Source organism: Oncorhynchus tshawytscha, linkage group LG22, assembly GCF_018296145.1.
Source record: "Oncorhynchus tshawytscha isolate Ot180627B linkage group LG22, Otsh_v2.0, whole genome shotgun sequence".
NCBI classification, from domain to species: Eukaryota; Metazoa; Chordata; class Actinopteri; order Salmoniformes; family Salmonidae; genus Oncorhynchus; species Oncorhynchus tshawytscha.
The window spans coordinates 9,248,917-9,271,065 of record NC_056450.1 but is presented as its reverse complement, the minus strand read 5'-3'; the positions used below and the strand labels follow the sequence as shown (position 1 = coordinate 9,271,065).

Sequence of the window (22,149 nt, the reverse complement as noted above, 5' to 3'; positions counted from 1 at the left end):
TCCCTAGTATCCCACAAACCCATAGCGTTTAAAGTCAAAGCTTCCAAGGACACAATAATGAGAAGGTAAGGGGATAAGACGAAAGACTTGAGACTCCTGAGAGGGATAGGATCACCCTGCTCTTTGATGCTGACACCCAGTATCCGTGCATAGATATACACTGATTGCACATGTGTTTCTAGTCTAGTATAGTGTCCATGCGTCTGGCTGCATCCCAAACGGCAGCCTATTTCCCATGAGCACTGGTCAAAAGTAGTGCACTATGTAGGGAATACAGTGCCATTTGGGGAACAGTCTCTGTCTGTGGTCTGCCTACAGTACATGGTGGTGGTCCTGTACAGGGCTGACTACGGCCCAGTGCCGGCAATGCAATTTCCTCTGTAAAAGAGAGAGAGAGAGAAGATGTCGGGAAGAGAGCTGTTTCCAGCCACAGAAGAAGATAAACAGATCTAGTGCTGTTTCTGATGAGAGCGAGGGAGTGTTAGTTTCTGATTGTTTATGTCACGTTTGTTTATTATCTATTTCACATGCTTTGGCAATGTAAACATATGTTTCCCATGCCAATAAATCCCTCTGAATTGGAGAGAGAGAGAGAGAGAGAGAGAGAGAGAGAGAGAGAGAGAAAAGAGGAGATGCCTTTAGCACATTCTCCCGGTTAGACTTGACCCAACCAGACAGCATGAAGTACTCTAATTTAACCCAGGGGTCTCATCCCATCCCCTTGCCCCCCTCCCCACTCAGACCCTCCTCCATCTTCCTCTCCCATCCACAGAAGAGTGATTCTGCTCAGGTCGTTACCGTAGGCTGTGGATATTAATGTACTGGCACAGCCTACACCCATGACATCATAATGTGCTGCTGCCATCCCAAAGGCCAAGGGATGTCTGGGAGCAGTCTGCCTCTGTCTGAGAGGAGGAGGCTGCCCCACGAGACAGAAACATTGAAACATCCCTAGTACACACACAACCTCCCAAAATCTCACACGCAGTAATGCACATTCACACCACAGGAGGTTGGTGGCACCTTAATCGGGGAGAACGGGCTCGCAGTAATGGCTGAAGCGGAATAAGTGGAATGTTATCAAATACATCAAACACATGGTTTCCACTTGATGCACATCCGTACACAGCGGAAACACAACAAGGGGAGATGGAAGAATGTTGTGATTAGACAATTCTATTTATGGAAAACAGTTATAACAGTTTTATTTACATAGACAATTCCACCATGCCTCTTGTAACAAAATGGAGACAGGAAACATGTTTGACTCAACGAAAATATGACCAATCTACTGTGGGAAACAGAGTGAAACAGCAATGTAAAATCCCAGTGTTTTCAGCAAATAGTATCAATCTCTCTGCGAAGGAAAACCCCCAGTGTGACCTGAACTCTAATCACGCCTGGCTAGTCAAGCACTGGTGCTCTCTTCCTGACAACCTCCCAACTTCAACATGGTGTGTGTGTGTGTGTGTGTGTGTGTGTGTGTGTGTGTGTGTGTGTGTGTGTGTGTGTGTGCTTTGATCTGCGAAGAGGGCCTTCACATTACCGCCATAGTTGATATCTCTTGTATTGGTATAAATGTTTTCATGATTTATCCAGTTAAATCAATTACGCATCGTCTTTGTCTCTTATGACAGAGAGATTAACACAAACTGCAAGATTTGGTTCTGGCTTCTGGGATTACGTGAAGTGATTAGCCTATCCTTCTGTCATCGTTGTGATTTAAGAACGATCGTTTCGAACAAAGGCACTAATGACCATGAGAGGACACAGTCCTGTTGATACAAAACACGCCCCCTGACGCGGCGCGTCTGGAAAATACGATGTCTACAAACAACTGTTTCTGCATGACCCCCAACAGTCCTAACTGAGTGAGAGCAGTTTCTCGCTGAGCATAGTCTTTGATTACTAACCCCCTGGCTCCTGCAGGCAGTCCTCCATCCGGGAGAGATGATTTGAAATACGTGGCTATTTGTTATAATAGTTTGTCATGATCGTGCAAAGCTGAGACTTTAGCACAGCAGTCAACAAGGGCAGGGATTTGATCGGGACAACGTAGAAAACCAGGGAAAAGTGATTAAAAGTAGGATATTTGTATGGGGGGGATTGGTTAGTTTCAATGGTATAGAAATAGAGGATAACGATAGAAGAGCAAGAATTCCTGATTCCTTGAGCAGTTTCTCACTGTGCAGGCGTGTCTCTTCACATAGTAATCACAGCAAATATCCTTGGTTACAGATAGTTGTCATACTATCAGATACTTAACACACGTGGGGCCTAGTGGGTTTCCCACCTGAGCTGCTGCCTTGAGCCTCTTGACCACAGACAGTTAGGCCCACATAATGTGTTCTAGTTTGATCTGTATCCTCTTGGCATAGTGGCTACGGTACGCTGCAGTCTGGCAGGCCAGTGTTCAGGTGGCTCTGTGCCAGAGTAACAGAGAGACTTGGACAGACATGAATGTCCCTAGGCGGACTAATGTACAGTCACAGAGGACAGTATACAAGAGGCAGGTATTCTCAGGAGAGATGTTGATTGGTTTAATTAAGCTGTAGAGTATCATGAGTACAGTAGAGTATGGTAAAGTACCGTGCAGTAGAGTACAGTAGAGTACATTACAGTGGAGTACGGTAGGGTAGACTAAAGTACAGTAGAGTACATTACAGTAGAGTATGGTAAAGTACAGTGCAGTAGAGTACATTACAGTGGAGTACGTTAGGGTAGAGTAAAGTACAGTAGATTAGAGTGCGGTAGAGTAAAGCAGAGTACAGTAAAGTAGAGTAGAGTATCTGCGACATGCAATACTGTTACTGTAGACTCGGTACACAGTGGCTAAACTCCGGGTGGCCGGGTGTGATGTGGTGTGGTGAGGTTAGTCATATGAGTGGGAAACACTAGACTAACACTTGTGAGCAAACACATTTGTCGCTGGATAACATGGCGTACTGACATGGTCAGTGGAAGCCATACTGGCAGAGAAAGAATGTTTTGATTCATGGTGGAATTAAGTGATTAGTCTTTCTTTGTTTAGACTCTTAAATTGGTGGTTTGGAGGGACGTGAGAACTGGGGACAGTTTGTTTTGAAAGAATGACAAGGAACCTCACTTTCTAATGTAAGAATAAGAAACAGTTTGCATAACTACTGCCCATAGCTATTGACACAGCTACAGTGCGTTCAGGAAGTATTCAGACCCTTTGACTTTCTCCACATTTTGTTACGTTACAGCCTTATTCTAAAATGGATTAAATAAATATTTTTTCCTCCTCAATTTACACACAATAGCCCATAATGACAAAGCGAAAAAAGGCTTTTCTAAATTTTTGAACATTTTTTAAAAAGAAAAACACAAAAACCTTATTTACATAAGTATTGCGACCCTTTGCTAATAGACTCGAATGATCATCCTTGAGATGTTTCTACAACTTGATTGGAGTCCACCTGTTGTAAATTCAATTGATTGGACATGATTTAGAAAGGCACACACCTTTTTATATAAGGTCCCATAGTTGACAGTGCATGTCAGAGCAAAAACCCAACCATGTCGAAATAATTGTCCGTAGAGCGCCGAGACTGGGGAAGGACACCAAAACAATTCTGAAGCATTGAAGGTCCCCAAGAACACAGTGGCCTCCGTCATTTTTAAATGGAAGAAGTTTGGATCCACCAACACTCTTCCTAGAGCTGGCCCTCTGGCCAAACTGAGCAATCTGTGGAGAAGGGCCTTGGACAGGCAGGTGACCATGAACCCAATGGTCACTCTGAAGGAGCTCCAGAGTTCCTCTGTGGAGATGGGAGAATCTTCCAGAAGGACAACCATCTCTGCAACACTCTACCTATCAGGTCTATAGGTAGAGTGTGGCCAGAGCTGCCAGACCGAAGCCACTCCTCAGTAAAATGCACACGACAGCCCACTTGGGGTTTGCCAAAAGGCACCTAAAGGACTCTCAAACCACGAGAAACAAGATTATCTGGTCTGATGAAACCAAGATTGAACTCTTTGGCCTGAATGCCAAGCGTCACGTCTGGAGTAAACCTGGCATCATCCCTACGGTGAAACATAGTGGTGGCAGCATCATGCTGTGGGTATGTTTTCAGCAGCAAGGACTGGGAGACTAGTCAGGATCGAGGGAAAGGTGAATGGGGCAGCAGGTTAGAGCGTTGGACTAGTAACCAAAAGGTTGCAAGATCAAATCCCCGAACTGACAAGGTAGAAATCTGTCGTTCTGCCCCTGAACAAGGCAGTTAACCCACTGTTCCTAGGCCGTCATTGAAAATAAGAATTTGTTCTTAACTAACTTGCCAAGTTAAATAAAAGGTTAAAAAAATACTAAAATAAAAAACAGAGCAAAGTACAGAGAGATCCTTGATGAAAACCTGCCCCAGAGTGCTCATGACCTCAGACTGGGGCGAAGGTTCACCTTCCAACAGGACAACAACCCTAAGCACACAGCCAAGACAACGCAGGAGTGGCTTCAGGACTAATCTCTGAATGTCCTTGAGTGACCCAGCCAGAGCCCAGACTTAAACCTGATTGAAAATCTCTGGAGAGGCCTGAAAATAGCTGTGCAGCGACACTCCCCTTCCAACCTGACAGAGTTCAGGAGGATCTGTAGAGAAGAATGGGAGAAACTCCACAAATACAGGTGTGCCAAGCTTGTAGCATCATACATACCAAGAAGACTCTATGCTGTAATTACTGCCAAAGGTGCTTGAACAAAGTACTGAGTAAAGGGTCTGAATACTTATGTAAATGTGATATTTCATTTTTCCAATAGTGTTTATTGTCGCAATAAGCTTTCTTAAAATGATGAAAGTGTTTATTTACAAATATATATTTACTGCACATTTTATTTAACTAGGCAAGTCAGTTAAGAACAAATTCTTATTTACAATGAAGGCCTACCCCGGCCAAAACCCTAACCAGGACAACGCTGGGCCAATTGTGCAACCGCCCTTTGGGACTCCAATCACCGCTGGTTGTGATACAGCCATTATAAAATGTAGTATAAACCATAAAGGCCCAAAGCCCATAATTGAATTATTTACAATACAGAGACGATTTGTACCAATCCATTCAGAACCAACTTGTTTTAGAATCAAAGGCATTTCAAATAATAAAAACCGAGCCCACCAACTTTAAACTGTTGATCACTTTGGCCCATAACTGTGCATCAGTATTGTGCACAAAGAAAGTATCTTTTTGACCTCTTGATTAAGGATGACAGACACGCTTGACCCTTCAGCTGTTGATCAATGGATAAAGTGGGTGTTGACTGTGTGCACAGCGTCACAAAGCCCCAGCGCAACTCAAGCCTGTGAAGCGGGACGGCATTCAAAGATGATGAAGGGGGGGGCAATAGAGGAGAGGGGGTGGTTCCTCTTTTACGATCTCCCCGGTGTGGGAGTTTTAGGGGAATTCAGAAAATGTTGTCGTCGGAATCTGTCATGGAATGACCTAAATGCGACTCTGGCTAAACTTGAAACTAAAAAAAATGTGTAGTCCATTGGGAATTTTTACTATATGTGTCATTAAACGTTTGATAATGAAAGTGAAATTGCACTCTGAAAACGAGCCAAATCTTGAACAAGCTACTGGACTTCGGTAAATTAGCCCAAAGCCTCGAGTTGACTTTTTTTTTTTTTTTAAACAAAAGAACCGAAGAAACTAGTGGGAGAAACAGATAGGTGTGGGGGTGGGACAGAACGGGTCGGCTGATATAGAATACCAGCAACTCCAGCATTACAGGAGAAGAATAATGTAAAAGTCGGATAGGTTAATTTCGCTCACTCTTATGATGATAACATCTTGCTTTCCACAAGAAGTACACACGAGACAATATAAACTGACCAATTGTCTTACTGTAAACGGCATCAGAGTGTACTGTCAGACATATGTATTGTCCTGTTTAAGCATTTGTGTTTGATCATAGTTCATTCTACGGTTGTTAGAAACCTGTTTTGGGCTTATTGACCAACTGTGATGCATATTATAAAAGGAATAACATCACAAAGGAAAAAAATAACATATAAATGTTGCCTGTGTGAATCCATGAGCTGTTCTTGAGCTGTTTCACCGAATCAGACGGTGAAACTATGGGCTACTAATTAAAAACAAACAGAATATTCACACAGGCCTACTCCTAATCATATGGTAGGTAATATGTTCTGTAGCGCGTATCATTTCAGCATGACAGATCTGTGAGTAGCCTAATGTTTTATTTTATGTTAATTGTGCGCTTCAGAAGTTCCATATGTCTCTCTCTCTCTCTCTCTGTGACAATCTGGAGCTTGGTAAGGTAAACCAAACCAAGTAGCCATTTCAATTCAAACATGTCTCTGAGGCTGCAGTCACTTACCAAAACTAAAGCAAATCTCTCCTCCAACTCCGACTGGTCAGGCATGGGCACTTTCATTGGCATCATATGATGCTTCATATTGTCCGACTGTCCATCCACACTTTCAATATTCCCCATGGTTAAAAGTAGTACTGTATCCTTATAGTAGAGTAAATAAAGTTCCCTCTTCCGAGCGTTTTTTCAGAGTTTTTCCAAAAGTGCGAAAACTCCCTGCGTTCCTCCAAAATGCACTAGTGCGTTATTACAAAATCAGCCACTTCTGTTCCAAAAGTTCCAGTTTAAATCAAACGTTTACACCACACCAGTTCCATACGGTCTCATTTAAAATAAAATAAAAACGTATACTTTTGCATTTGTAGAGAACTCTCATCTGTATTTTACTCTAAAACTGAACCTCACCTCAAAAGTAACAATTGTCTTCTGTTCCAAAGAATGGTTTCCGATTTACCAGGCCAATCCATCTCCATCTATTTCTGTAAAATCGTCTTTCAATAATATATGTTTCAACCCACCCAAATAGCGACTGCTAGACTGAACTTTCTTGGCTACGATGCCTTCGCATTCATTATTGTTGTGCGATCCAGATGGTTGTGTGATTCGGTCTAGAAGACTCTTCTATGTGCTTCCACCCAGAAGCAGGCTTTTTGCTATTGTCCCGCCCTTGCTGGAGTTACTCTCCCTATTGAGGCGTTGACTTATCAATCACACTGCCTATCGCGCTCTACTCGCACACATTATACGCCTGGATCACACCGACAGTTTTATTGCGCAAAAATGGTATGCGGAATCATCTGGATATGTGTGCAACAAAACTTCAACATTCACCTTCTGCTACTATTTATGTCAAGCCGTCTACACATACAATTTGAGGCATATGCTCAAACACGCACCACACAGAACGCACCGCAACTGTCTCTGCAACGCAATGCTGCAAAGCAAACGCAACGTTCCATTGGAACTGAATGTACATCTGTTGGTGTGTTTGAGGCGAAGCAGTAAATTGAGCAAAGCCTAGCTACAGTTCGGTAGATTGGAGAGTTTATGTCAGCACTTTAATGCCACCTGGTGTTTAGCTAATGGAAGTTCATTAAATCATGACTACGGCACCAACAATGCACATACAGTACATCACATGCACCATGTATAACAATGTCTTTATTATGACAGCACTTGAACTGAGCATGACAGTCCCAAAAGCCAGTAAGTCTTCAGTTTAGTCTACAAGGTCTATACATTCTTAGAAAAAAAAGGTGCTATCTAGAACCTGAGGGTTCTTTGGCTGTCCCCATAGGAGAACCCCTTGAAGAACACTTTTTGTTTCCAGGTATAACCACTTTGTGTTCTCCTATGGGGACAGCCAAAGAACCCTTGTGCAACCCTCTAATCTTATGAGACATCGGGTGGATCACAAATGGCTCCCTTAGTCCCGTACGCCTAGCCTAGATCACTACAACAGCGCCATTGCACAAAATAGTGTGCAGCATCATCTGGCTATTGTGTGCAACAAAAGTTCAACATTCACCTTCTGCTACCATTTCTGTCAAGCCGTCTATGCATACAATTTGACCCGTACGTTGGATAAATACACCATGTGCACCACACAGACACAAGGGTGCCATTTGGGACAAAGACATTGTTTCACAAAAGAGGTGAGTACGAGGTGGAGGGAAGACTGGAATCATCTTGATTATAGATTATTATATATTTTTTAAAGTAGAAATGAGTCAAAACATTTTACAACGAGTGCAAACGTTTAATGAAACAACTACGACACAGACGTTCAGTGATTAGGCAAATGTGTTAAAGCAGCAGTCTTTCTCCCCGTCTCTCTCCGTCGTCTTTCTCTTCGTCTCTCTCCCTTTGTCTCCATCTTTCTCTCCCCCCCTACTTCTTTATATTGCCTACAAACATTTCATAACATTTTCAAGCCTTAGCAGTGAGATGACAGCAGAGGGAAGGGAATTTCCTTGCTTCTTTCAGAGCCGGTGTCCTGGACACAGATTAAGCCTAGTCCTGGACAAAAACAGCACTCTCCATGGAATCTCCATTGAACATGCTTCTTAGTATAGGATAGGATTAATCTGTGTCTAGGAAACCGTCCCTCAGGGTTCTTTCAGGGTCTTTTATCTAAGACTAAGTGTTTTATAACAAACAACTTGTAACATGACTCTGATTGACTGACTTATAGCAGACCCCAGGTCACTATTGGCACTACAAACACATACAATTACACACAAACATACTGTATACAACACAATGCTGCCTTGGAGTGTGAACATACATGAATTATATAGCTACAACGTTCTCTTGATCAAAGAAAAGCACAGTGATTCGGATATTGCAATACTGTAAAGCTAGAATGTGTAACATTTTCACTGGCAAATGTGATGTTCTGGGTCATTTCGTAAATACTTCTCCTGAATGATAAAATCAACCCTCAAATATATGTGATTACAACATTTAAAACGTCTTCATTTGGGACAGAATGAACATATAAGCATTAGTTAAACCAATTGTGCACAAGTATTGGAATACATAAGGCAAAAAATGTAACCTATAAAAACAGGATAATAGAAGGAATTGATGAGTTTAAAACATTGTTTCTTTAAAGCAACACTAAAAGAATCATTTCAGGAATCGGGAATCATTTCATTTGGATTGTAAACATCCATGATGGTGCGTAAAAGTCATCACGTTATAAGTTGTTGATATCTTTGGAATGAAACCACTTAAAAACAAATTTAAAAAAATTATAAATGACTCTTGAGAACAATTCCTTTTTGGAGTAGATAATAACTTAACCGGTTAGAACAACTCTAAACAGTTGAAACCGTTCCGGATTTTTGCTGTTTTTTGTGATGCTCTGGGGTGGATAAAAAAATGCATAATCAAACATTAAAAGAGACATTAAAAACATCAATGTGATTGAAGCTAAATGCCTTTTGTGACTTAATACAATTTAAGTGCTTTGGTAAACATACACTGATGTACAAAACATGAAGGACACCCGCTCTTTCCTTCACAGACTGACCAGGTGAATCCAGCTGAAAGCTATGATCCCATATTCATGTCACTTGTTAAATCCACTTCATTCAGTGTACATGAAGGGGACATTAAGCCTTAAGACAATTGAGACATGGATTGTTTATGTGTGCCATTCAGAGGGTGAATGGGCAAGACAAATATTTCATTTCCTTTGAACGGGGTATGATAGTAGGTGCCAGGCGCACCAGTTTGTGTAAAGGAGTGCGATGCCGCTGGGTTTTCCCACTCAACAGTTTCCCGTGTGTATCAAGAATGGTCCACCACCCAAAACACATCCAGCATAAAAGTCAACCTGGGCCAGCATCCCTGTGGAACGCTTTCAACACCTTCTAGTCCATGCCCCTGACAAATGTAGACTGTTCTGAGGGCAAAATGGGGGGGTGCAACTCAATAGTTGGAAGGTATTCTTAATGTTTTGTGCACTCAGTGTATATTTCATAGTTGCTTTCATATTAAATATCTATTCAGCCAAACAATCTTAAATAAAATGCTTTCATGACTCTGGAATGAGGAATTCTCTCTTTTCACAGCCTTCATAGCACAGTAGTGACACAGAGCAACTCTGTCATTGATTGGAGGAATTCAATTTACAGATGAATTGGGGTATTGTTGGGATGATATGCAATGTAAGCAATTCTTCAGTGGTGGCCCCAGGGCTCATAAGCTGAATAAAAATATAAAACAAACTGAAGAAGAGATAGTAAAAGGAACATTGCACTGCGGGAAAGCGAGGCCATCCTCTCATCTAATTGGTCTCCTCTACCAAATCGTACCTGAAACGGTAACAGATAGGTAGCTTATCAATCAAGGTAATATGGAATGTACATGAATGAATATAGAAGAGGTAACACATGGGATGGCACCTACCATTGTGCATTGCCACTCTTCAGGTCCATCTGATCCAAATCCAGCTGTAACTAAACACAACAACGAAAAAAAAAACACAGGTCAGAGGTCATCTCAAAAAAATGTGCTTATAAACCAGGACAGAGATCATTAGATAGCCTACAGTAGCTTACCTTTCCAATGAGCTCTCTCTCCCGGCTCATGAAGGAGACATTGTTTTTGACAGTCAGGTCCAGTCTTCTCTGCATGGACTCCTCCAGAGAGAAGTCAAAGTCAAACCTGCGCAAACAGAAAAAGGAATAGACATAGAATGGCAGATACAGGGATAGTACATAACTGCCTACTGTGGAGCTGCTAGTTTATATACAGTGCCTTCGGAAAGTCTGAGGTCCTTGGCATTCAGGCCAAAGAGTTCAATCCTGGTTTCATCATACCAGAGAATCTTTTTTCTCATGATCTGAGTCCTTTAGGTGCCTATTGGCAAACTCCAAGCGGGCTGTCATGTGCCTTTTACTGATGAGTGGCTTCCGTCTGGCTCTACCATACAGGTCTGATTGGTAGAGTGCTGCAGAGACCTTCTGGAAGGTTATCCCATCTCCACAGAGGAACTCTGGAGCTCTGTCAGAGTGACCATCGGGTTCTTGGTCACCCTCCTGACCAAGGCCCTTTTACCGTTGATTGCTCAGTTTGGCCGGGTAGCCAGCTCGAAGAAAAGCTTGGTGGTTTCGAACTTCTTCCATTTAAGAACGATGGAAGCAACTGTGTTCCTGGGGGCCTTCAATGCTGCAGAAATCTGTTGGTACCCTTCTCCAGAGCTGTTCTTCGTCACAATCCTGTCTCGGGGCTCTATGGAAAATTCCTTCGTCCTCGTGGCTTGGTTTTTTCTCTGACATGCACTGTCAACTGTGGGACTTTATATAGACAGCCTTTCCAAATCATGTCCAATCAATTGAATTTACCACAGGTGGACTCCAATCAAGTTGTAGAAACATCTCAAGGGATGATCAATGGAAGCAGGATGCATCTGAGCTCAATTTCGAGTCTCATAGCAAATATTTATGTAAATAAGTATTTGTATTTCATATATTTGCCCAAATTTCTTTTTTTAACTATTCGCTTTGTCATTATGGGTTATTGTGTGTAGATTGATGAGGACTTGAAAAAAAATCTTTATCCATTTATAGAGTTAGGACTTCAGACAAAAATGCAAACAGTACCAGATACAATTACACAAAGACAGCAGGAATAACTCTGGGCCCTAGTTAAGGTAACTCTGGGGCAGCTGGTAGCCTAGTGGTTAGAGCATTGGACTAAGCGAAAGATAGCAAGATTGAATCCCCGAGCTGACAAGGTAGAAATCTGTCATTTTGCCCCTGAATAAGTTCCTAGGCCGTCATTGAAAATAAGAATTTGTTCTTAACTGACTTGCCTAGTTAAAGGTCAAATTAAAAAATTAAAAATAAACATGGTCATGAAAACTCCTGTCCCTACACATTCCCTCTGTCTCCCGATGTCCCCTTCTGTCTCACCTCTCATTGAACTCAGGATTGAGGTCTCTTTTCTTGGTGATGGTCTTTCTCTTGGTGATCCTGTTCTTGTCTGGCAGAAGGATGAAAGAGACATAGGGGTCGGACCCGTCCTTAGCAGACCCACAAGCTGGCAGGCCCCTAAAGGCAAACAGAGAACAAACCGGGTGACTAACTGCATGTGGACACTGTACAGCACAATGTTCACTGGCTCCATACAGATGTAGGATCTTAATTTGATCCCCCTGTTGCAGGAGAACTTCCCTGCAATGCAGGACATGTTAAACTTGTAGTGTATTTGAGATTTTAAAAAGCTTCTGATGTTGGTAATTTCCCTTACAAAAAATGTATCATTGTCCAACAAAAATGTCCATGAATTATAATCCACATAATAATTCACAATTTCCTGTTGCTGCAGGATTATTTTCCTTAGCATATATATTGGGGCTAGCTTTCCCCCCTCTTTTAAGTTGATTTATGCATTCATTCATTCATTCAAATACAATAAAAGAATGGCTTCATTCATAAATATATTGTTTAAAAAAAAATTTTAACGCACACAACATACAACATAGATAGAAAATTAAGGTTATAGGTCTAGTGACTATACACCACCAGCCAGTCGGTCCGTGCCAGTGTGGTTCAGGACAGACCTGCAGGCAAGGTATAGTGATACATAGTGCATTATGGGTATTGTAGTTTGGGACAAACCTGCAGGAAAGGACGGTGATGAACAGCCGGTTCTCCTCTATTGAGTAGCCAATTTGCAGCTTCACCTGGCCGGGGCTCTGATCACCTCTGAGCGAGGAGACACAGGTAGACAGGGGGAGAATCTCAATTGGTTTTGCTCGACTCCTCGCGTCCTCTCCTCCGTCCTCTCCTCGCATCCTTTTGAAAAAGGTCAAAGGTAATCGAGGGGAGGAGGCGAGGGGAGGAAATGTGGAAACAAATGCGCTTTTATGAAATCAGACTCTGGCAAATGACGTTTACAGAGGAGGAATCACAAAATCTATGTAAAATGATAAAAACAAAATGTAGGTAGTTGCGCAAGACATTTTATAGATAAAAGGATGAGTAGCATATCGTTTCTAAAATGTGTATTATTTTCTACTTTGACTTTCAAAGGGCTTGTGGCAAATGTCCAACCTCTTGCAGTAGGACTCCTGTAGCATACACCTCAGTATCCTATCCCGGTGGCGGCAACCGAGGAGAGGAGCAAACTCCTCCGTTCGCCTATTAACGAATTGACACAGCTCCTTCATATGGTGACCACTTAATGGTTTCCGGGTCACGGAGGAGAGGAGGCCGGAGAAGTCGAGGCCAAGACCGACTTTTTGCCCAATTGAGAATCTCCCACGGTTACAGTTTACATGGATTATAAAATGTACTCATTCCTTCATTACGACTAGGCCCAGAGTTTTTCCTGGCCAGGTCACGAGTTCAGGTCCCACTCCTGGCCCTCATTATGATGTTTGATTACAGATACATGATCCTTTTTAAACTACAGAAAAGTGTCATTTCTTTCTATGGTGAAGTACAGTACATAGATAAACAACATGTGCCATGCTGGCCCGCCGGACATGGTTCCTCAGTCCTCACTGTACTATACTGTAATGTGACTGGAAAAACAATGGGACATTGATGTCCGTGTGAGCTTTGGAATGACTCACAGTTGAGAGAGCGGTGATCTGTGTCGTAGGTTTGGTTCAGTGTCCCGTCTGTGGATGACATGGTCTCTGTCCTCGCTGCCCTCCCTAGTACCATCACTGCGACACACTGCCAGCTGGGTGTCCAAGATCTGCAAGACAAAAGGCCATTTAATATTCCTCTCAAGTTTCAAGCTTCGGTTTATTCCATTTCACACACGGTCTCGACACGCGTTAGAAAAACAGATCAAATATGACATTTATGAGTAAGAGACGCGCGACAGTAAAATGATTATCAGGATAGAAGGTATTAAGAGCTCATGATGACGCTAATGTAGAAAGAGGGGGTTCAGAGCAAATGCAATCATAGACAATGCCTTTGGGGCCCTGTCTGAACTGGATCATTCATGCAATCGTGTTGTTTTGGAGGAATAGTCATGGGACAAGTGGGGAGTTTGTGAGTCTCTGAGTATGAAAATCATGTGACAGTGCTGAGTTTGTTTGGTATAGAGAGTGGGTGTATGAGTCAGACATGGGTTCAAATAGTATGTTTTCTTTCAAATACTTTTGAGTGTTTAATTGAGCCTGTCTGAAATGCCAGATGGGTAGAGTTTAAACTTTAGGGACTGTTCCATTGGTTCCGTTGTGCCAGACAAGCTCAATCTAGCACAGATAACGCATTTGAGGGGAAAACAAGTACTATTTGAACCCAGGTCTGGACAGTGGTGAGTCTGGTGCACAGAGTGTCTGTTTACTTTGAGTTTACCTTGAGTGTGGCCCTCAGTAGTATCTGGCTCTCAGGGAGGGCCCCGTCCAGACTCAGCCATCGGTCCAGCACCAGGCCCTGCTCTGACAGAACCTCTCTCAGTGGTAGTACCACCGTGCCCAGGGCCTGGCCCCAGCTGTGGGACAACTATAGTACAGAGGGATGAAAAACATGAACATATGCACTCCCCCAATGATCAGAGGTAACATGAAGTCCCATACTCCCGTTGTCCACCATCACTCCCAAGGTCACCAGTCATTCTCCCAGCGTTGACTGGGTCCATTAAAATGGCTTTCAATAGGTATCCTCTCTGTATGAAAACGTGCTAACAGCGCTATCAGCCCTCTTAGGCCCCGTTCAAACAGAAAAACAAAGGTGTACTTTTCAACCCTTTGCGGACCCTTTCTTCTCACCTTCACTATAAGGAGTTCCTCTTTAGGGTCACGAACCAGGAAGTGGAAAGCTTCATCCCACCGAGGAGACGTAGAGCGCTCGCACACCTTGGAAAAAGAGATGGATGGAGAAACCAAAAAAGATACAAATAAATTGTCCATACTTTGGTTTCTCTAGGACGCATTAGCAGTATGCAAATAGACCAGGAGTCAACAAGACTTAAAGAGGAAGTGTTACCTTGGTCTTGTATGACATGGCCTTCAGCAGAATCTCCGCCCCCACTTTTGGCTCTTTTCCGTTCTTCTTCAACTGCGAACATGGAGAAAAAAGAGAGAAAAAAAGATTAGTGTATAAAAGAAATGAAAGTACTGAGGCAGAATCTATGTCGCCAAATGTACATACTTAACAAATGTACAAACCAATAATGTAAGGCCATAATGTAGTACCAAAACCAAAAGCAGTCTTGTTGTATATAAACACTGAGGAAGTATTGTGGACTACATATAGGTCACAGGACAACAACCGCAGCAGCATGAGAGCACACAGCAGGGCAGCGGGCCCCTGGTCTCACCGGCAGGCTGTGGGCTCTCTCCACATACACAAACAGCACAGCAGCTGACGGCACTGCCTTGTTCTGGTACTGCTGCTCGGCCTGGAACTGAAGGATCTGGAGGGTTCAGAATTATAATACACAGTTAGGACCAGACACTGGTAGAGCATACACACACAGAGACAGAGAGACAGAGAGAGAGAGAGACAGAGAGAGCGAGACAGAGAGAGAGAGACAGAGACAGAGACAGAGAGAGAGAGACACAGAGAGAGCGAGACAGAGAGAGAGAGACAGAGACAGAGACAGAGAGAGAGAGAGAGACAGAGACAGAGACAGAGACAGAGACAGAGAGAGACAGAGAGAGAGAGACAGAGAGAGAGAGACAGAGAGAGAGAGCTAACCTGGTCTAGTCTGGCAGACTCTGAGAGCCGGGGGAGCCACTCCATGATCAGGTGAACCCGACCTGACTTCACGTCATTTAGAGTGTACCACTGTGATAGAAACAGATTACCACTATCACAGATTACCATTACCACAGATTACCAGACCACCACTATCAGACTATGAGAGTATCATTGCAATACTGTATGACACACATATCGTTGGAGGCATAGCTCTACCACTGTAGCAAACACAGCTAAATCTGTCATAAAAACAATCATTTATCGTGAATCGTTAGACGTTACCTCATCAGTGAACTGTGAGCTGATGATGTCTCGCAGGTTCAACTTGAACCTGTAACACAATGCATTCATGTATTTCATCTGGCTCTGAGTCGTTTTGGGGCAACATGTCGTCTGGTCAGATCCTCACCTGCCCAAGAAGTCATCCTGGTCCAGATCTTTATCAAAGAGCTCAAACTGGATCTCCTGACCAGGCAGCTGGGTTAGGATGATCTGAGGAAGCCCAACACAACACATACACAACAGGTGCTTAATGTCTCTCAGAGTCTAAATTCCACATTCATTAAATCCAATCCTTATTGTTTACTGTATTTCCAACATCCAGTTGCTCAATATTTTCTGGTCACCGTGCTCTTTGTACCTCGTAGAGTTCGTTCCAGTAGGGGTTGAGGTTCTCTTTGATGGTGTGGCTGCGGAAGGTGACTCCCCCGACCCTGATCTTGACGTAGGGGTCACTCTTCCCTTTCACCATGCCCCCCATGAAGTTATCCTTGGCTATCAGGTTACTGGCCTCCACCAGGTGGATATGCAGCACACCCTACGGAGAGAGAGAGGGGCAGAGAGGCAGAGAGATAGAGAGAGAGGGAGGGAGAGAGAGAGTGCATGTGTGTCGTGTTCAACATTAGGAGGCTCCACAAAGATAAAATCTGAACGCGTACTTGAGCTTCCTAAAACGCATGGGACTTATTGTAAATACACATTTTTTTATGTATTACCTTTTAATGTGGCATGAACACAACCAGTCATGATGTTGTCATCTGATTGTCAAACAAATCCTTTCAGAAAGTAGGCTAACGTTACCTGCGCACGGTCGCACACTCAAAAAATGATTCCAGCATCCAAACAGTGCACCATACACCCTCCATTTGATTCGTGGAAAGAGACATCTTTTACAAAAGACCAAACATGGTTGTGATTCTGCGATTGTCATTAGGCCTACACTCTTGAATTAATTGATGCGGCTTGCTGACAAATTGCCCTTTTTTGTAAGAAAAAAAAAAGTTGGGACACCTGAAAAGGGGCTGAAATACGGGATGCAAATACAGCTGTGTCTGTTCCGAACTCATCTGCTCGGGAAACTGAGGGCCCAGTTGATAATGTTGCAAGTTCCCTAGCGAGCTGGACCCAGTCAATACAATGTTGCAAGTTCCCTAGCGAGCTGGACCCAGTCAATACAATGTTGCAAGTTCCCTAGCGGGCTGGACCCAGTCAATACAATGTTGCAAGTTCCCTAGGGGCTGTACCCAGTCAATACAATGTTGCAAGTTTGCTAAGGAAAGCTCAAGACAGACAGAGAGAGGCAGACAGAGAGAGGCAGAGGCTAAGTAGAGAGATGAATGCCATTGAAAGAACTTGAACCAACTGTCACTGGTTTAAACCAGCTGGAATAAGAGTTTATCTTCATATTTACCACTATAGCAGGACAAAATTACGTTTGAACCAAATAGGAGAATTTGTTCAATTAGAGACACCCCTCCTCCACACACACACAAAGTTGGACTGCTTTGAATTACTGGGAGCTCATGTCTCATTCGGGGGGGGCTGAGCCCTCCCTGACCCTTTCTGAGTGTAGATCGTGGCTCCCGCCCCCTCCTCTCTCTCTCTTAACCTAGGTTTTATTATCTCAGGTCATAAATTCCTGTCAGAGACTCTCTCCCCCTGGTCATGCAGAAAGAGAGGCTACACGTCTGGAAACGGTTCAACTCTGAGACTATCGATTCACTACAAGAAGGAGCTAATTCTAAACGACACTAATTACTAGTCTGCAGCTAGAAATGACGTAAACCTAGAACGAGAATACCGACAAACACCGAAGCATCTAATCTATGAGAACATTTCTGAATGACACTCTGAAGTAACCATTCTAACCACCTATAACCACGAAAGACCAAGAGAGACTATGATGAACCCTACAGGACGATGGAGGATTCCAACAGAGGATTCCAGCAACAACGACATACGGGCGTAAATATATATACGTTGCAATTATTCTCGAATGAGCGGCCGTTCATGTGCAAAGGATTAGCATTTCAATTAATATAATTCTAGACTGTGTGTAATGAATCCATTTTTGACTTTCCCACTAATTCTCAGTCCCACCCCTTTCCTTTTGTCTACCAAGATGTCATATCGGTTTAGCCCACTAGGGACTTTTCTATCATTGTTAGTAACTAATATCTACTGTTTGTTTGTTATGTATTTCTGTGATTATTTAGTTAGTTAGTAATTAAATAATTAAGCCAATTTGTATATCGCTGACTCATAATTTATGCTGGGGTTCATGCAGATAACCAAGATTTTTACGACGTTTGGAACGGAGACTAACAAGGTAATAATAATACATTAATGAGAATGACTAAACGATCTGAAGAGTTATATTCGGAAAATTATAGCTCCGTAAATCAACATTTTCCGTGGTGCCCCAACTTCCTAGTTAATTAACTTTACATGATTAGTTTAATCACGTAATAATATTTACACATAGAGAATTCACCCTCTACCCCCAGCTGTGCCCTGGACACCATATGTGAACTGATTGCCCCCCATCTATCTTCAGAGCTCGTGCTGCGAGGTGACCTAAACTGGGCCATGCTTAACACCCCGGGCATCCTACAATCTAAGCTTGATGCCCTCAATCTCACACAAATTATCAATGAACCCCAAATCCTTAAACACGGGCACCCGCATAGATATCATCCTAACCAACTTGCCCTCCAAATACACCTCTGCTGTTTTCAACCAAGATCTCAGCGATCACTGCCTGCATTCGTAATGGGTCTGCGGTCAAACGACCACCCCTCATCACTGTCAAACGCTCCCTAAAACACTTCAGCGAGCAGGCCTTTCTAATCGACCTGGCCCGGGTATCCTGGAAGGATATTGACCTCATCCTGTCAGTAGAGGATGCCTGGGTATTTTTTTAAAGTGCATTCCTCACCATCTTAAATAAGCATGCCCCATTCAAAAAAATGTTGACCTCACATTAAGCATCTCCAATCCAAAATGAAATCTAGAATCGGCTTCCTATTTCGCAACAAAGCATCCTTCACTCATGCTGCCAAGCATACCCTCGTAAAACTGAGCATCCTACCGATCCTCGACTTCGGCGATGTCATTTACATCTCAGACTCCTCCCTGGCCATTGTACCACACCTTAAATACCTTGGAAGCATCCACTCGGGAAGACTGCAACATCGACCAGGATATCCACAATCGGATCAAACAGGCCTCATCCTCCTTTAGACGGCTAAGGAAAAGGGTTTTCGACAACAGCAACCTTCACCTACCCACCAAAGTTGCAGTGTACCAGGCAGTATGTGTATCTTCACTCCTTTATGGACATGAAACGTGGGCAGTCTACGGCCAACACTTAAAACAACTGGCGTCCTTTCGCATAAAATGCCTCCAACACATTTTAGACGTGACCTGGCAGGACAGTGTTCCGCACTCAGAGATCCTCCAGAAGAACCAACTGGAAGAGCATTGAGGCGTCCCTCACACGCAACCAGCTTAGATAGCTCGGGCCATGCCATCGGATGCCAGAGGACCGCCTGCTAAGAAAGACGCTGTACGGACAGCTACAACTGGGACGTCGCTCTGCAGGTGGCCAGAAAAAAGCAGGCTAAAGGACCAAACGAAGACATCCCTATAGGAGTGTGTTAGATGAACCCTGCCTCCCTCCAGACATGTTGCTGCGACCCTTCCAATTGGCGCGGCCTCTGCCACAGGGAGTGCTGTTGGCCGAAGTAAAAAAAGACTGAACGTCGCCTGGCGAAGCCACAGAGAAGACATATGACCAGGCCTGCTCCGGCCTCAACGGGACAGGCCTTTGTGTTCTCCGTCTGTGGCAGACTGTGTGCATCCCGCATCGGATTATACAGTCATCAGTGAACACACAAGCTGTAGTGGAAGTCAGTGTTTGTGTGTGTGTGTGTGTGTGTGTGTGTGTTTCGGTTAGCGGACTCACCTCACTAGCAAAGTCCGAGTCAGGGGTGGTCTGCTGGGGTCGGGTGGGTACAGGTTTGGGGGCTCCACTCACTCCCCCAGGGCCCACCTCGGATGAGATACCCCCATCTCCTTGGCCTGACCCTGGGCTTAGGGGGTGAGGAGATACGGGGCTGGTAGGAGAGGCATCCTCATTTAAATACAGCACCTATATCAGGAGAGAGAAGAGAGGGAGATACTTAGTCAGAGACATACATTTTAGGACAGGTTATGTCATGGCATCACTGTGTGTGTGTGTGTGTTCCATGTGTGTGTGTGTGTTTGTAGGTGTGTGTGTGTGTATATATGTGTGTGTGTACTCATGCCTGCATGCACACGTGTGTGTTTGTAGGTGTGTGTGTGTATATATGTGTGTGTACTCATGCCTGCATGCACACGTCTGTGGTTGTAGGTGTGTGTGTGTATATATGTGTGTGTACTCATGCCTGCATGCACACGTGTGTGGTTGTAGGTGTGTGTGTGTATATATGTGTGTGTACTCATGCCTGCATGCACACGTGTGTGGTTGTAGGTGTGTGTGTGTATATATGTGTGTGTACTCATGCCTGCATGCACACGTCTGTGGTTGTAGGTGTGTGTGTGTATATATGTGTGTGTACTCATGCCTGCATGCACACGTCTGTGGTTGTAGGTGTGTGTGTGTATATATGTGTGTGTACTCATGCCTGCATGCACGCGTGTGTGTTTGCATGCTGCGCGTGCCTGTGTGTGTTTTCTGTGTATGCGCTGTGCTTCCTGTGCGTGCTTTCCTGCATTTGTGTGCATGCTCCCCACCCACCCTCAGAACAGCGTTGATATAGATGCGGCTGGCCTGGCCAGAGTTGTCCAGCTGAAACCACTGGTCCATGCTGAGGTCAGGACTAGCCAGCAGACGGGACAGAGGGATGGACAGACTGCCAAGAGACAGAGCCCGGTCATCATCCTTCACCTGGAGGGAGGAGGAGGAGGAGAGGGGGGGGGAGAAGGAGGAGGGAGGGGGAGGAGGAGGAGAGGCAGATGAGGAGGTAAAAAGATGTGTGGATATGATTGACAGGTGGATAAGGGTGGATAAGGGTTGATATTCTACAACAGTGGTGTGTGTCTGTGACATCTGCAGTAAACAAGGATCCACTCGTAACCACTGTGACCGTTAAGTCAATATTACGAGAGATAGTGATGGATAGAGAGAGAGAAAGAGATAGATAGAGAGAGAGAGCGAGAGACAGATTGATAGAGAGAAAGAGAGAGACAGAGATGGATAGAGAAAGACAGAGATGGATAGAGAGAGAGAAAGAGATAGAGAGAGAGAGCGAGAGAGATTGATAGAGAGAAAGAGAGACAGAGATGGATAGAGAAAGACAGAGATGGATAGAGAAAGAGAAAGAGATAGATAGAGAGAGAGATGGAAAGAGAGCGAGAGACAGATTGATAGAGAGAAAGAGAGAGACAGAGATGGATAGAGAGAGAGAAAGAGATAGATAGAGAGAGAGATGGAAAGAGAGCGAGAGACAGATTGATAGAGAGAAAGAGAGAGACAGAGATGGATAGAGAAAGACAGAGATGGATAGAGAGCGAGAGACAGATTGATAGAGAGAAAGAGAGACAGAGATGGATAGAGAAAGAGAGAGATGGATAGAGAGAGAAAGAGATAGATAGAGAGATGGAAAGAGAGCGAGAGAGATTGATAGAGAGAAAGAGAGAGACAGAGATGGATAGAGAAAGACAGAGATGGATAGAGAGAGAGAAAGATAGAGAGAGAGATGGAAAGAGAGCGAGAGACAGATTGATAGAGAGAAAGAGAGACAGAGATGGATAGAGAAAGACAGAGATGGATAGAGAGAGAGAAAGAGAGAGAGAGAGATGGAAAGAGAGCGAGAGACAGATTGATAGAGAGAAAGAGAGAGAGATGGATAGAGAAAGACAGAGATGGATAGAGAGCGAGAGACAGATTGATAGAGAGAAAGAGAGAGACAGAGATGGATAGAGAAAGACAGAGATGGATAGAGAGCGAGAGACAGATTGATAGAGAGAAAGAGAGAGACAGAGATGGATAGAGAAAGACAGATTGACAGAGAGAAAAATAGGCTTGTGGCTCTCTTATCACCTGAATAGAAATTTCCTGTTTGCGAGGGTCCTGGATGTAGAATGTGAAGGCAACTTCCCACACTGGGTCAGTGGTAAGATAACAAGTCTAGGAACCATAGGGGACAGGATACAAGGTGATGGACCATGAGAGAAATACACTAATCTAGCACAAATGGACACCATAGTAATTAAGACATTCTGAGGGTCTATGGAGGTGAATTCCTACCTTACTCTCCTTGGTTGTGTCTTCTACGGACAGCTGCACCA

The 22,149-nt window shown here is 43.8% G+C and overlaps 2 protein-coding genes across 9 annotated transcripts in view; both read right to left on the bottom strand.

The window, feature by feature from the left end:
* Positions 1–6,979, bottom strand: part of LOC112221705 (formin-like 3) — a 56,799-nt gene extending 49,820 nt beyond the window's left edge. For 6 of the 7 annotated variants that reach the window (XM_024383956.2, XM_024383955.2, XM_024383957.2 and 3 more), the window contains exon 1: positions 6,359–6,979. In XM_024383956.2, the coding sequence (XP_024239724.1) occupies positions 6,359–6,475 (117 nt within the window). In that variant the 5' untranslated portion in view covers positions 6,476–6,979. The remainder of the gene's footprint in view (positions 1–6,358) is intronic. The other variant, XM_042303680.1, reaches the window with a different exon arrangement.
* A 1,118-nt stretch (positions 6,980–8,097) lies between these two features.
* LOC112221511 (extended synaptotagmin-1-like) overlaps positions 8,098–22,149 on the bottom strand; it is a 27,825-nt gene continuing 13,773 nt past the window's right edge. Inside the window, exons 14-31 of one of the 2 annotated variants that reach the window (XM_042303677.1) lie at positions 22,109–22,149; positions 21,902–21,988; positions 20,597–20,746; positions 19,781–19,966; positions 16,175–16,351; positions 15,944–16,026; positions 15,817–15,865; positions 15,532–15,621; positions 15,152–15,247; positions 14,818–14,889; positions 14,601–14,687; positions 14,188–14,334; positions 13,446–13,573; positions 12,487–12,573; positions 11,779–11,916; positions 10,423–10,528; positions 10,271–10,320; positions 8,098–10,176 (exon numbers count right to left, since the gene is read on the bottom strand). The exon at positions 22,109–22,149 is cut by the window's right edge and continues 31 nt beyond it. In XM_042303677.1, coding sequence (XP_042159611.1) covers positions 10,149–10,176; positions 10,271–10,320; positions 10,423–10,528; positions 11,779–11,916; positions 12,487–12,573; positions 13,446–13,573; positions 14,188–14,334; positions 14,601–14,687; positions 14,818–14,889; positions 15,152–15,247; positions 15,532–15,621; positions 15,817–15,865; positions 15,944–16,026; positions 16,175–16,351; positions 19,781–19,966; positions 20,597–20,746; positions 21,902–21,988; positions 22,109–22,149 — 1,802 coding nt within the window. In that variant the 3' untranslated portion in view covers positions 8,098–10,148. Of the gene's footprint in view, positions 10,177–10,270; positions 10,321–10,422; positions 10,529–11,778; positions 11,917–12,486; positions 12,664–13,445; positions 13,574–14,187; positions 14,335–14,600; positions 14,688–14,817; positions 14,890–15,151; positions 15,248–15,531; positions 15,622–15,816; positions 15,866–15,943; positions 16,027–16,174; positions 16,352–19,780; positions 19,967–20,596; positions 20,747–21,901; positions 21,989–22,108 lie in introns of both variants that reach the window. The other variant, XM_042303676.1, reaches the window with a different exon arrangement.